Source organism: Carica papaya, chromosome 9 (assembly GCF_054855325.1).
Source record: "Carica papaya isolate Zhongbai chromosome 9, ASM5485532v1, whole genome shotgun sequence".
Lineage (NCBI taxonomy): Eukaryota > Viridiplantae > Streptophyta > Magnoliopsida > Brassicales > Caricaceae > Carica > Carica papaya.
The window spans coordinates 8,678,960-8,695,608 of record NC_142317.1 but is presented as its reverse complement, the minus strand read 5'-3'; the positions used below and the strand labels follow the sequence as shown (position 1 = coordinate 8,695,608).

The window sequence follows — 16,649 nt, the reverse complement described above, 5'->3', positions numbered from 1 at the left end:
TATCCTCCGATTCTTTCAGTTCCATGTCACTGGCCTCCTCCACGTTCACGTCCAAATTGTGTTCCCTTACCATCTCACCCATTGGTGCTAGGCGATCGAGTCCATCCCTTATTTTCACCTTCTTTTTTGAATGGTCATCATCCAGGCACGGTGACGTTGTGCCTTTCTCAAGAGAAATGTCATTTAGAGAGAGAATTTTTTGTGAAGGAAAATTTCATAGCGAAGAACTCTTTTAACCGCTTACAAATATACTTGGGTTGGATTCCGGATTAATCTAGATAACATACTTACAGCATACATCACGTCTGACCTTGTGGCTATTAGGTACAATAAGCTACCAATCATACTTCTGTATTGCTTTGTATCAGCTTCTCCAGAGTCATCGTCCTTATTAAATTTATTCTTTTGAGCCAAGTGTGTTGAAACAGGCTTGTAATTTTCCATTTTAAACTTTCTTAAGATTGTTGGCATATTTTTTTTTTACATATGAAGATTCCTACATCTGTTTGATTGACCTCCATGCTAAAAAAGTAATTCATCATACCAAGATCAGTCATTTCGAACTGCTTCATCATATCTTGCTTGAATGTTTTTATCATAGATGAGTTGTTTCCTGTAATAATAAGGTCATCCACTTAAACTGAGAGGATAAGGATATTTGATCCTTCTAACTTTATGTATAATGTAGCCTCATTCGGAATTCTTCTAAACAATTGTTGAATAAAATACCCATTAATTCGACTATACCATGCTCGAAGAGCTTGCTTAAGACCATATAACGTCTTTTTCAGCCTTAAAAATTTGTCCTCTTTTCCCTTGATCTTGAACTGTGGGGGTTGTTCAACATAATTTTTTTCTTGAAGAAATCCATTGAAAAAAGCATATTTTATATCAAATTGATAAATCTTCCATCTTCTTTGTGTTGCAAGAGCAATAATAATTCTGATTGTATCTTGTCTTGAGACTAAGGCAAAAGTCTCATTATAGTTTATGCCAAATTGTTGTGAATATCCTTTTGCTACCAATCTCGCTTTATACTTTTAAATCGAACCATCTGGATTAAGTTTTGCCTTAAATATTCATTTCATATCTATTCGGTGGTTTGGTTTGTAGTTACCACGTCTGGTTCTTCTCGATCATGCAAATTTTTTCCTTCACGGCATTTCTCCATTCTTCATGTTGAGATGTTTTTTCATAACAATTTGGTTCATGAGTTGTAAAACAACATAATTTACATTGTTCAGCATAAAGATCAGAAATACTTTCAGTATCTCTATATAATTCTAACAATCTCCTCAATTTCTTTGGTGGTGTGTCAGATAAACTATCATACTCATATATATGAAAATTAGTATCGTCTGAGCTATTACTAGACTCTTTCTAAGAATATTGACCTGTTTGATTGACTGGTGTTGATGTTGGTGGTGAAGCTTCTTATTAGAATAGTTGAATTATGATATACTTCCTATCAATACCATTATGTTCCTAATTCCAAGAAGCATTTTTATCAAACACATCATCTCTATTAACTTAAACTTTGCAAGTGTATGAGTCGTACATGTTATATCCTTTTTATTAAGAACTATAACCAAGGAATATTCCTTTTTGTGCTTTATCATTAAGCTTGTGTCGTTTTTCTGTTCGTACATAGATGTAACAAATACACCTAAATACTCTTAAGTGACTTATAGATGGTTTATGTCCAGACCATGCTTCAATAGGTTTACATCCTTTAACAGCCTTTGTAGATAGCCGATTTTGGAGATAAACTGATGTATATACTACTTCAGCCCAAAACTTGTTAAGTAAACCTCTATCTTTCAGCATCGACCTTGCCATATCCATCACAGTTCTGTTCTTTCTTTCTGATAGACCATTTTGTTGTGGAGTATATAGAACAGTAAGTTAATGATGTATACCTTCCTCATCATAAAATTTGTTAAATTCTAAGGATGTATACTCCTTCTCATTATCACTTCTAAGATTCTTAAGCTAACAAGAACTTTGTTTTTCAATAAAACTCTTGAATTTGCAGAAAGTTTTGAAGACCTCAGACCGATCTTTCATAAAATAGACCTATATCATCTGAGAGAAATCATCAGTATGCACTAACTCGAGTTTCTTTAATGCTCTCCATGTTTATCCCATTAGAAACGATTACCTTGTCATTTTTTCCAATTGACAACAATCACATATGCCACTTGTCTCTGAAATGATAAGAAGACCTTTCACTATATGTTTCTATGAAAGTAGTTTCAAACTCTAAAAGTTACTGTGTTCGAAGTACTTGTGCCATAACCATGCTACCTCGTCCATCTGAGCATGCATTGTTTTTTCCCTTGTAATGTACTGACATTGTATAGGGATACTTCTTTGTTGCATTTTCACGCAAACAATTAAGTTTTCCTTTAGATCGAATATTGAACAAGAGCCACCCTTGAACTGAAATAAATACCCACTTTGTATCATTTAAGGAACACTAAGTAAATTTTGATCTAAATAAGGGACATATAGGACATCTTTGATCAATCTCGTGCCTTTATTCATTTTTACAACAATAATACCTTTGCCTTCAGATTTTACTGTAGCTTTATTCCCCATTTTGATAGAAACTTTAATGGAAGTGTTTATTTCGCTAAATGCATTTGAACACTTGGTCATATGATTAGTGCATCCATTATCAATAAGCTAATCATCTTTCTGTTTGGATATGTTCTGATGAGCATAAAATAGTCGATCTTCTTCATCCATAGTCTCTAACACGTTTGCTTGCTACTTTTTAAATCTGCATTGTGCCCCATGTGACTAAATTTCTTGCAGAAACTATATTGTGATTTTTCTTTATGCCAGCAATTCCTTTCTTCATGATTTTATTTTTTATAAATTTTACAATAAAGTGATTTACCTTTCTTTTCTCCTTTGTTGTTCCCCAAATTGTATTGCCTTAGACATTTTTTTTTATTTGATCTTGAGGAAGAAGGTTATGCTTCAACTGCAAGGCTCCTTCTAAAGATGCTTCATGTCTTCTTGACTTCTTATTTTCATGAACTTAAAGAGAACCAATAAGTTTTGAAATGGTTAACATCGATATATCTTTTGATTCCTCTATGATAGTTACCACCATTTCAAACTTTTCTAACAAACTGACCAACATTCTCTCCACTATTCATTGAGCAGTAATGTTATCACTATATGCTTTTAATTGATTCACCAGCTTTATTAATTTTGAAGAATAATCTTTGATGGTTTCTCCATCTCTCATTTTTAAATTCTCAAACTCACATCTTAGCGATTAAAGCTTGACTATTCTTATCTTTTATGTTCCTTCAAATTCATTCTTCAAGATATCCCATGGTTCTTTTGCTGAAGTGGTATTCATTATACGTGGAAATATTGTATCTAAAACGGCAAGATAAATTTTGGCTAATGTTTCTGGATCCTTTTCTGGCCAATCTATGGTAACTGAAGTTGATGTATTATTAGTACCCTTAACTTCTGGTATACCATTTTCTACTAGTTCTCATAAGTCAAATGCACGTAAGATAATGTTCATTCTAATACTCTAATATCCCTAATTTACTCCATTGAAAAGTGGAACGATTTGTTGTTGGGTTGTGCTTGCGAAAGCCATAAATTATATTTTGTAGAAATTATATTATATCCTTTTTTATCCTTGAGACTTTAATACCAATTGTTGAAAATATTAGAGATAATTGTGCAAATAGTGCTAAAAATAAGAAGAGAAATGGGAAAAAAATGTGTTTTTCGATATATATATATTATATATTTGTTATATCAAATGAATTATAAATGAAGGTATTTATACAAGTAAAGAGTGATTTTTAACTATACGGGAATGTCGTATAGTCTTACCACTTTCTTGATATACAGCCTGGCCAACTGTTCTACTAAATTAGTCACCCTCATGGCTAAGAAATGATAAGATTTAGTTAAACGATCAATTACCACCCAGATACTATCATGCTTCTTGCGATTCCTAGCAACCCGGTCACAAAATCCATGGAGACATGTTCCCACTTTCACTCAAGTATGGGTAAAGGTTGTAGCAAACCCCTAGGCCTCTGATGTTTCGCTTTCACTTGCTGGTATGTCAAGCACCTCGACACATACTCGGCCATATCTCTTTTTATACCCTTCTACCAAAAATTTTTCTGCAAGTTCTTGTACATCCTAGTACTTCCTGGATATATGAAAATTTTGGTGTTATATGCCTCACTAAATACTTCTTCCCGTATCGCACGATCACTGGGAATACACATTCTGGTTCGAAATACAATTATAAATTATTTATATTATATACCATTTAAATATTAGCATATTTTAATAATAGTATTTTAGACTGGTGGATGGGGAATTTTCTTCATTTTCTAATAGAGAGGTCTAAATTAGATACCAAGGCTAGACAATGTATCTTCATTGACTATGCACAAAATGAGTTTGGTTACAAATGTTATGATCCAGTCTATAAGAAACTTGTCAAAAATCATGATTTAGTCTTTGTAAAAGATCATATTATTAAAGATATTAATTAGGTAGAGAAATCAAAGCCTCAAATTGGTGGTTTAATTGATTTAGGCTCATCTCTTATAACTCATATACTTGATGCAATTGAGGTTTAAAATCATGATGATGTGTAAAATGACAATCAAAATATAGAGGAGGTTGGTGCTTTTGAATATGAAATAGTTGATGATCAACAAGAGGCACATGAGGAATTTGAAATTCTAGTTATAAGGTCTACTAGAAATCGAAAGCATTCTACTAATATTCACTTAATGTGTACATATTCATCACCATTATCAGATGAAGAAGAACTTAAATATTATGAAGAGGCTATCGAGGGTGAGCAAAAGGTAAAATAGCTTACAGGTATAAAGATAAAATGCAGTCTTTAGCTAATAATCACCCTTTTGAATTGGTGAAACTTCTTAAAGATAGAAAAGTCTTGAAGAATAAATGGTTCCATAAAGTGAGGCAAGAAAAGAATTCCTCATCTCCACGATACAAAGCTAGATAAATTATCAAGGGCTTTAGTTAGAAAATGAGAGTTGACTTTGAGGAGATTTTCTCACCAATAGTCAAGATGTCATTAATTCATGTTATTTTGGGTTTAGCTATTAGTCTTGATTTAGAGGTTGAGCAAATGGATGTTAAAACAACCTTCCTTCACGGTGACTTATAGTAAGAAATCGACATTGAATAACCTGAAAGCTTTGTGGTGAAAGGAAAAGATAATTATGTTTGCAACTTGAGAAAGAGTTTGTATGGGTTGAAATAAGCATCTAGGCAATGGTATCAGAAGCTTGAGTTAGTTATGGTTCAATAAGGCTACAAAAAGACTACTTTTGATAATTGTGTTTTTGTGGAGATATTTTCTTTGATTTTATCATCATGTTGTTTTATGTTGTTGATATATTTATTATGGATCCTAATTCTTCCAGAATTGATAGCTTGAAGAAAAAGTTTAACAAATATTTTACAATGAAAGATTTAGGGCCAACAAAGCACATTCTTGGCATGAGGATCGATTGTGATAGGAAATGTAAGAAGTTGTGGCTATCTCAAAAAAAAGTAGAATGAGAAGGTACCGCACCAATTTAATATGGCTAAAGCTAAACCTGTAAGTACACTTCTTGCCATTCCTTTTAGATAAGTGTCAAACAGTTTCCTTGTGAGCAAGAGAAAGAAGACGGACATGAAATTTCTTATGCATCTGCAGTAGGTATCTTAATGTATACTATGGTTTAGACTAGACCAAATATAACTTATGCAGTTGGTACTGTTAGTAGATTTTTATCTAATCTAGGAAAATAGCATTGGAATGCTATGAAGTGGATTTTGAGATATCTCTATGACACTTCAAGTTTGAAGTTATATTTTGAGATTGGGAAGTCTATTATCAATGGTTATACAGATTCTGATTTGGTAGAGAATACGGATTTAAAAATGTCTACTTCTTAGTATCTGATTACTTCTGCAGGGGAAGTTGTGGCATGGCAATCTAAGTTGCAGAGATGCATTGCATTGTCTGCTATGAAAGCTGAGTTCATTATAGCGATTGAAGCATGTAAAGAATTACTTTGCATGAAGAAGTTTGTGAATGTGCTTGGTTGTAAATAAAAGAGATATGTCTTATTTTGTGATAGTCAAATTGTTATTCATCTTGTTAAGAATCCTACTTTTCATGATATATCCAAACACATCAATGTGAGGTATCATTAGATTCATGATGTTTTGACTTTTAAGTAACTTAAACGTAAGAAGATACACATTGATGATCATGGTTTTGATATGTGCACAAATACTTTACCAATAGTGAAGTTTGAAGCATGTTTTATGGTTGTTGGTTTGGCAAACTCCTCCACATAGTTGGGAGAGGGAAAATTATCGAGTTTGGGTTCCCTTTTAGGTGGAAAACTCATGTTATTTGAACCCACTTCTTTTAGTCCATTAAGGTTATTAATGTTTTAGCCTATGCCACTTGTGTTCTAAGTTACTTGTGAGACAAGTTCTTAGCCACTAAAAAGAAATATAAGAAAAAGGGAGAGAAAAAGGGGATTTTTTCTGAGAAATTACATCCAACCAGTCTTGGCATTTCTAGCAATCAAACGACCTGTGCTCCGATCAAGCTGCAATTTGGTGGGCATTTAGAGGACTCATTGTTCTTCATTCTAAACGATGGAGACCGATTTTGGATGGCTGGATTTCTAATATTTGTGGTTCGAAATTTACAATTCATGACATTTTTACAACAATGACCAGTTGGCTTTCTCCTACAATTGGACAATTATTTGTGATCCGATTAGGCTAAAATTTAGTGAGCAAATTTAGAATAAATTGTTCTTTAATCTGAAAGGTGGAGATCAAACCAGAGTTCATCCATTTTGTATAAATAGTAGCTATTTTTGTGATATTTCTCCATTTTCTTATTTATCTCTTATTGTTTAGTTGATTTGTTATTGAGACTTTGCTTGAGAATTATTATGGTAGCTTGTAGTTTTTGTAAATATTAATGTTTTATAGCGGAGCTATTTTACTTGGACTAAGAGAAGTTTTATAGTTTTTATCCTTCACATTGAAGGAGTTTTTCATGTTAAAAATTCTTGTGTCTTTGTGTGATTGATTTTGTGTATCTTGGGGCAGATTTCACACTATTTATTTACCGAATTTTATTTAATTGTCACTCCTCACAAATTCACTCAAGTAGGAAATGATTTTTTTATTGATTTTAGGCCAATTTATCTAGGTTTATTCTCATCAAGTGCTTGAAATAATATAATAACTCGAGTATTCTTTTCAACTAAATAGTCGTTGTTATAAATTTAGCTTCAGTTGTGGACAGAGAAATAACTTATTGCTTCTTCAATGTCCATGATATGGCCCCTAAACTCATCATAAATACATGATTAGAAATATATTTTTTTACCATTTAGGTCTACTACATAATCATTGTCACTGAAGTCAACAAGATCTTATCCTTTTCCTTTTTAATATAAAATACCAAAATCAAATGTACGTTTTATGTAGTGTAAAATTCTCTTTGCTGCAAGTAGATGGAGATCAATTGGACATTCCATAAACCTGCTAACAAGACTTATAGAAAACATAATATCAAGTCTTCTTGTTAAGTGCATCAAACTTCTAACAATTTGCTTGTATAATGTACTATTAATTTCTTTTCCTTCAAAGTCCATTGTGATCTTTAGACCTAGTTCAATTGGAGTTCTAACTGAGTTATTGTCCAACATTTAAAACTTACCCAAAATCTCCAAAGCCTACTTATTTTGTGTGATGACAATACTAGCCGTTGCTAGTAGTGCTTCAATTGCAATAAAATAGTGCATCATTTCTAGATCGATCATTTCAAATTCTACCATCATAGACCTTTTAAAATATTCAAACATTGCTGGATCATTTCCTGTATATATCAAGTCATCATGTAATAAGTCATCATGTAATCACCATTCAAATTTTATCATGCCTAGCAACTAGGGCAAAAACTTCCTTGTAATCAATGCCATATTTTTGTTTGTTTGTATCCCTTCGGGACGAGTCGGGCTTTATACTTGTCAACTTTGCCATCTTTGTTCAACTTAGTTTTATAAACTCATTTAACACCAATAGATTTTCACCTTTTCGAAAGTTCTATCAGTTTCCATGTGTTGTTTTTCTCGATAGACCTGATCTTACCACCAATTAATTTTTTCCATCTTATATCTTTGATAGCCTCTTGGAATGTTATTAGATCACAATCTAATAATAAAGCATAATGAGTAAAAATATCATCATATTGAACACTACTAACCTCATAATCATCCATCAACATTGGTGTCTTTCTAATTTGTTGAGATCGTGAGCTTTCACTTATTGTTTGGGTCTCGTTATTATCAAACGGTTGTTGTTATAGTTTGTTAACATCAGAGAGAGTTATTTGCCCCTGCATTTCTGCTTCTTTTTCTTCTTCAAAATTCGTTAGTATTTATTGTTGACCTATATCTTTACTAGTCTAGTTCCATGTATTTCTTTCATAAAACGTAACATCTTAGTTGATAACCATTTTAACTGCGATAGAATTGAACAGTTTGTAAGCTTTTGACTGTTTACTGATTCGAAGAATGATATATTTTTTGCCTTTATCATCTACCTTCTTTCTCTTCTCATCTAAAATATGCATATATGTAATGTACCCAAAAATTAAAAAATAATCAAGGGCTGGTCTATGTTTGCTATAAGCTTTTTTAGTTGTCATATTTTGAATAACAAGTGTGGAGCACCGATTCAAAATATGAATACTTCATTTTACCGTTTCTAGCTAGAACCAATTTGAAATTCTTTCATTTGCCTCCATACTTATAACCATGTTTAGGATGGTTCGATTTTTCCTCTCTACTACACAATTTTTTTGAGGTGTATAAGTTGTTGTTACGTGCCTCCAAATCCCATGCTCATTGCAAAATTTTAAAAATTCATGGGACATTTATTCACCATCATGATCAATGTAGAGTGTTTTAATAGTTGTCCTTATTTGATTCTCTATTTGAGCTTTAAAACTCTTAAATGTCATCAAAGCTTCAGATTTTTTTCTGCAAAAAATATACTCTTCTTTCGATAATAATCATCAATAAAAGAAACAAAATATTTTTTCTTGTCATTTTATACAAGATTAATAGAATTGCAAATGTCGAAGTGAATTAGCTTAAGTGATCTTTGAGCTCTCTATGTTTTTCCTTTTGGGAATTGCTCATGGTATTGTTTGTCAACAACACATTCTTCAAATAGTTTGGAAACAGGAACAATCTGAGGTAGGCCCATCACCATGTTTTTATGAGAAAGAGCCTTTAATCCATTGAAGTTCATATGACCATAATTAAAAATGTCAAATTCATGTTGGATCGTTCCTCTTGGCTATAAAGCAAGTCTGAATTGTCTAGATTCACAATGGTAATAAATTTTCTGGTGTCACCTTTACATGAGCAATTAGATTCCTTATAGGATTGTAGACTTCACAAGCTCCTTTTTTTATTGTAATCTCGTAACCTTTTTCTTGCAGTTGTCCTACACTTAATGAATTACTTTTTAAGTTAGGAATATAAAAGACATTTGATATAGTCTCAATATTATTTTCTTTAGTTCATTTGAACATCATTATTTTCCATAACACTGACTTTGAAATGATCATCAAAACTCATATTAATATGAAAATATTCATTTAAATAAAAGAAAAATTACTTACTGATGCACATATAATTACTGCATCCTATGTCTAAATTCCAGCTATATGGTCCATGCTTGTCCTCTTTGGTGTGAAAAGTCATCAAAAATGTTTCTTGTTTTTCTTCTCTACAAAGTTGGAATGCTCCTTTTTATTAGAATATAAGTTGGCAATATATTCAAACTTGTAATGGCTAATCTTGTTATAATGATAACACTAAATATTGGACTTATTAAATTTTACTTCATTGTGGTGATCATTTTATTTACCTCTGATTTGAGATTTTAATATGTTAGTACCTCTGCCTCTTCCTTGCCCATATCCATAACCTCCACCACGACCACTTGATCTCCCTATAGAAATTTAATCATGAGTTGAAGCCTTCAAGGTTTGTTCCTTGGTTGGAATTGTTGTATTCTTTGCTCATGCACCAGTAATGAACTTTACAATTCATCAACTGAAAACTCATCAAAGTCTTTTGATTCTTCAATAGAATATATAACATAAGAGAATTTTGGAGCCATTGATCTAAGAATCTTCTCCATCACAACGGCATCTTTGATTTTTTTTTACGTTGAATACACATTTTATTTATTATGCCTAGTGTTATCGAGAAATACTCGTCAACAGACTCTTCGTGCTTTATGTAAATAATTTTAAATTCTTTGTGAACGACTTGAAGTTGTTGTCATTTTACCCTTGTTATGTTTTGATATTTTTTTCTTCATAGAATCCCAAATATGTTTGCAATGATCTTTTTGGAGAATCGTCTCCAAAATGGCATGATCAATTGCTTGAACCAGATAATTGTTTATCTTGAGATCCTTCGGTTTTTGCTCTTCTAGTTTTTTTTGTTGAGCTTTTGTCAACATTACTCCAAGGACTGGTTCAGTCTCATATTTTCATGACACTCCAGTATTCTTTGAATTAAAGAAAATTCTCCATCAACATGCTCTAATAATCATAATGATCATCAAAATAAAGAATTACAGGTTGCACATAACTATTCTCCGACGTCATTGTTGCCTATTGCTCCTGTAGAAAAAAAAAAGTGTTATATTTTTCTTTTTCTAGCTATGATACTAGATTTTAAAATAGAGAAATACAAACTATATGTATAGAAAAATTGATGTGAACTCGATTCATTTTACTTATAAAATCAGTCAACTTAAATAGAAAAAAATAAACAAACGTTACAAATAGTAAGCAACTACAAACCCACTAAAAAAATCATTAATCCACTAACTCATAATTTATGAAATTAAGACCCCATTACTCCATGATTAAGTTACTACTAATTCATGATTAAGTCACCACTACTCCATGATTGCTGAAGTTAAGTCACCACTAACGCATGACCAACAACTCAAATTTATGTGTTTTCTGTAATAAATCTTAAAAGACAAAACCATAAAACCAGTCATAAAACACCATCAACACATCCAGGTCAAAAGATCAACATCCCTGCCAACACCTATTCTCATTTATGAATCTACAACATTGTATCTCTCTCTATTAATGTGTTAAAAATTCCATTTATTTTTACCAAGTCAATTAATTTTTAATCTTTTTGACGATATCATTTAACCTCCGTGGTGACTCCCCCTTAACCCGAGAAATAGCCACCATTGAATAACTTTCATACAAGAAGCTTACATTAATTTCGACTAGTAGGAGCCATGAAGAATGAAATTGACTCACTGGAGCAAAATAAGACCTAGATTATCACTAATCTACTAACTAGCAAGAGGGCTATAGTGTGCAAGTAGATACGCAAGGTTAAGTTCAATGTTGATGGAACAATGGAGAGATACAAGGTGAGACTTGTCACAACGAAATTTACCCAAAAGGAATGTTTGGGTTATTATGAGATATTTTTACCAATTGTAAAGATCATCTTTATAAGATTGCTTTTCACTTTGGCAGCTACTAAAAATTATCATCTTCATTAGCTTGATGTCAATAATGTCTTCTATTTTAAGACTTGAATGAAAAGGCCTACATGGACTTGCCACTAGGTTATCTTAATGAAGGTAAGTCAAAAGTGTGCATTACCCTAATAAAGGTAAATAAAAAATGTGCAAATTATTAAAAGATAAATATAATCTCAAGTAAGGCTCATGTCAGTGGTACACGAAGCTTTCTAACTTCACTATTCAACAACGGATTTGTGTAGTCTAAAGTTAATTACAACTTATTTGTGGAAATTGATGAAGAAATTTCACTGCAATGTTGGTCTATATGGATGACATAATATAGCAAACAATGATGTGCACTCAATTGATCATCTAAGATATGTGATGAATGAGAAATTCAGGATTAAAGATCTTGGAGACCTCAAATATTTTTATGGAATTTAAGTTGCATAATTCAGGGATGAGATTAATATCTATTAACACAAATATGTCTTGGATCTATTGAGTGACACAAGGATCTTGGGTACTAGAACATTAAAACTACCACTTGATCAAAACTTAAAAATGTCAAAGAAAGACAATTGACTCATTTTTAACCCAACAATGTACAGAAAGCTTGTTGGAATACTGATGTATTTAACCCTTAGTAGCCCATAATTTTCTTCTTTTCTATAACTTCTTAGTCAATTCACGGAACATCCACAAGATCAACACCTTCATGTTGCCTAGGACTTGAGATACATCAAGCATGGTCCATGATAAGGTTTATTTTTTCCATATTCCTCTTAACTGTAGCTCAATGCATATAATGACAATAACAAGGGTGTTTGCTAGACTAGACACTCGAAAATCAATCATAGAATATTGCATTCTTCTTAGATATCTTTGATCTCATAGAAATCAAAGAAGCAACGCTCTTTTTTCGATCCTTTAAAAAAGTTAAAGTTCGAATAATGGCTATGATTTATTATGAACTACCTGGGTACAATATGTTGAAAAATGATTTAAAATTATGAAATTATAAATTGTAGGTTATGAGTGAAATTATAAATTAGTAGTTATAAGAAATTAAAGTAAAATAGCAAAAAATTAAATCATGATAAATGGATGGTTAAATAGCGATAAATAAATGAGTTTATCAATGCATATATATACACTGTAGATTGTTATGTACGTATATCTCCTTTTGATTGAATAAAAACCTTTTATATTTTCTCTTCCAATACAATATCTATAAATAATTTGAGAATTGAACATTCTCAAGGCACTATCATTTTGTGAAAATAAAGCTATGATGCATATTGCAATAAGTCCCAACTTTCATAAAAGGACAAAGTACATAGAGGTAGATTGTCATTTGATTCAAAAAAATATTTAGGATATATGTTGTGACAAAACATGTTATTAGCACACAGCAAGTTGCCATATTCTTAGCAAACCTCTTTTAAGTGTCCTTTTTAACTCACATGTTCAAGATAAGAGTGAAAAATGTTTACTCTCCATCTTATGGGGGTGCTAAAGTAAAATTGCTCGAGAATCCAGATTCAATAGTTTTTGGAGCCCTTCTAGGGCTCATAGTGGATTGTATGTGTGCATGCATGTATAGTCTTTTAAGGTATAAAAAAATACTAATATGTGTGTGAGGAGTATATATGCTTCGTTACCTCCATATATATAAGGCTTCTTATTCATTAATAAATTCATTTATTAATTGAGAGAAAAATGAATCCTTATAGGGTTTTCCAAAATCGCGGCCTCGCTCTTTTCTCCTCTTTAATCTTCTGCATTCTTCAGGTAGTTCTAGATATAGCTTTTTTTTTCTTCCTTTTAGCAAAATCTTGCACGGTCACAAACATAGCTATCATTTAAAGAGATGGTGAAAGTTGTATTTGGAATAAGATTTTTTATAGAATTTACATAGAACTTTATACATAATAAAAAATTTATATAAAATTATAAATATTGAGCAAGTTAGTTTAACAACATACATCATATTAAGGACAAGGGTTTAAGTCCTTACCCTATCTCAATTTCCCACAAAACAATTACATCAATTTTAAAAATTGGCAATATATTATTTGAATTCTCCTTAAAGTTTCCTAAAATATTAAGTTCCATCATTTTCTACTAAATTTTATTTCCAACTAAACTAAGTTTAAATTTTCAAACAAATTCTATAAAAACTTTTGAATTTATTTCAAAAGTAGCCTAAAAGATCACAATTCTTTTTTATGTTTTGGAATTCATATTTTCTTAAGATAATTAAGTTTCTCTGCCATCTGGTTTTGTTAAGTTACTACTTTGGCTTGATCTCTGAAATCTTTTCAGATTTTTCAACTTTTGTCTTTTGCTACTCATCTTAGTTCCTGTGGTGGTGCTTATATTTTTTCTTTCTTCTATTAAAGTTCTCTTTGCTTTCCAAAAAAAAAAAAAAAGAAAATAATCAATTGTTAGACAACTGATGAATAAATCAACAAAAACCCACAGTTAAACAGCTAAAAAGAAAGCAGACCCAATGGAAACAACTTACTAGAATAAATAGGTTTTGAGATAAACCAACAAAGAGAAAGAAAAAAGAAATACTTTAGAAGGCTATCCTTAATAGAAAAATCGCTAGTTCCATAAAGTTGTATGTCATAAATGTTAGAAAACCATAGAAAATCGCTATACGAATCCAAATGTTCAAATTCATAACCATGCATAGGATTGCAGAACCCAGCGCAGCAATGGGACAGAGGACAAAAGGCACAATTATTTTAAATTTGTAGTAATTGTTTTGATTTGTGGCTTCAATTGCAGAACTTATATGAAGAGTTGATAAGGTTAAAGGCGAACTATGAATCCCTCCAATGCTCTGAAAGGTTCTTTTACATACATACATATATACATATATAATTATTAAATTAATTGTTAATGTTATTTAATGTGTGAGCCTGTCTTTTTCAAATGGTATTGACATAGACTGGACTGCATTTTGAATTAGGCAATTCCTTGAGGGGGATCAGCTAAATGTAAAAGAGTTGCACAAAATTGAGAAACAACTTGACAGAACTCTCTTACAAACTCGAAAAAGAAAGGTAAAAATTCATGCTACACTTCCGATTTTCTGAAGGAATTTATGATTGTTTGTGTATACATATGGATGTATAAGAGAGAGATACAGAGTTTGATTTTATTAAAAAGAAAAAACTATCTGAAAGTAAAATTTTAGTAACGTGATAAACAATTCATTTTAAAAAAAAAAAAGAAAAACAAAGATAAAGAGATAATTTAAATAAAATTTAAAATTACACAAGTTAAGAAACATTGAAAGAGCGTTATTATAGAGATGACAGAAACGAGACCAATTAGTTCTAAGAGAAACGATTTATAACTCGGCTAACTTTAAATTTTATTAGTTGATTTACTAGAAATTTTTTATCATTTGAGATTTTTTGGAAGAAAATATTTCTTAAATTATTTACAGAAGAGCCACTAATCAAGAAAGAACCACAACTAAGTCACTCTTTATAATATATCTATTATAGAATATGATATATAGACTGCCATCTTTTTTCTGTGGTCCGGGAAGATTCTGATAAACCTTGAACCTTTAAATTCTCTTATTACAATCGGAATGACTCTTATAAGACCCGAAATACTTTTTAATACTCATAGTATAAATTATACCCACACGAAATGTTTACTTAACCTCTTTAAAGATTATTTTACGATATTTTATAGAATAGACGAATATCATATTCATTACAGATCTCCTTGTTAATCATGATTACCATTACTACTTAGATATTTGCTGTGTAAATACGTAAGAGTCTTTTGTTTTTTGTCTTTAAATATATAAATATATACATTTGATATTATAATTTTCTGATTAAATATATGAAATATGCAGTTCGAATTAATGATAAATCGGTTGGAACAACTCCGTAGAAAGGTAAGCACTCCCATAAATCAATTAATTAATATTAAGGCTTCAGCTTCACAAATTTACAAATCCCAACTGCTTTAATCCTCTTACCTTCACCCTCTGTGACTGTGACAGTTCACCAAGCTTAATCAGCTCATTAACTAAACTAATTAATTTGCATTTTACACGCACATATAATAATCGTGTGTGTGTATATATGTATATGCTTATCAATTGTTTCTTATAATTTCATGAAACAGGAACGTGATCTTGAAGAAGAAAATGAACTGCTGAAATCTAAGGTGTTAACTTTCTTTGTAATTCATATCTAGAAAATTAACTTGCCATTATATAAATATATATACATGTATGTGGTGTACGAACTAATACCTTAGATGTGTTATTTCAGCTGGAGGAAGTAAAGTTTCTTGAATCAATTCATCAAGGATTAGTAACGGGAGATCCGAATTTATTAGCTGCAGCAGGCGTCGACCGCATTAACCCTGTTCCACCTACAACCCACTTCCAACAAGATTAATATGGTGTACATATACACATATATGTGCATATATCGTGCACACATAGAATCGTTATATACATGTATACATATTGAAGCAGCTTTGTTTTTGAATTCAGGTACCGTGAATTGAAACCCCAGGAGAAAAGCAACTGATCATGGCTGTGGCAGGCAGAAGTGATAATACAGATTCACCCTAAGCCACCAGCTGGCCTGCCTTTGGTTTCTTATATAATTAATCAATATAGACTCTTCGTGCATTTTCAAGTGTATGTGCACATAGAAATAAATATTGATGAAGTGCATATGCAAGATATTGCTAATCGGATAAATATGATCATTTATTTGCTTGCTTATTTAATCATGGTAATGTTTGGAGTCTTGATCAATTTTTTAATATTATTAAATAAAAATTTATACTTTCTAAAAACGTGTAAATTCTTTATTATTTGTTTCAAACCGATCATTAAAAGATATTGATTTATAAAACATGTGTTTGCCAGTTTTTCAAAAAACCACATACATATATCTGTATATATGTACAATCTGGTTTATAAATTTGAACGTATATCATTT

General features: G+C 31.3%; 1 protein-coding gene and 1 long non-coding RNA gene across 4 annotated transcripts in view; one reads left to right on the top strand and one right to left on the bottom strand.

Annotated features, from left to right (window-relative positions):
• Positions 1-16,429, top strand: part of LOC110822735 (agamous-like MADS-box protein MADS3) — a 57,716-nt gene extending 41,287 nt beyond the window's left edge. For 2 of the 3 annotated variants that reach the window (XM_088211040.1, XM_088211042.1), the window contains 5 exons: positions 14,449-14,510; positions 14,633-14,726; positions 15,542-15,583; positions 15,817-15,858; positions 15,966-16,429. In XM_088211040.1, coding sequence (XP_088067166.1) covers positions 14,449-14,510; positions 14,633-14,726; positions 15,542-15,583; positions 15,817-15,858; positions 15,966-16,094 — 369 coding nt within the window. In that variant the 3' untranslated portion in view covers positions 16,095-16,429. The remainder of the gene's footprint in view (positions 1-14,448; positions 14,511-14,632; positions 14,727-15,541; positions 15,584-15,816; positions 15,859-15,965) is intronic. The other variant, XM_088211041.1, reaches the window with a different exon arrangement.
• On the bottom strand, positions 10,633-16,336 carry LOC148239784 (uncharacterized). Its single transcript, XR_015816227.1, has 3 exons — positions 16,197-16,336; positions 15,947-16,068; positions 10,633-10,768 (listed from the first exon to the last, which is right to left on the bottom strand). It is a non-coding gene; the product is annotated as an uncharacterized LOC148239784 (long non-coding RNA).
• Positions 16,430-16,649: the final 220 nt, after the last annotated feature.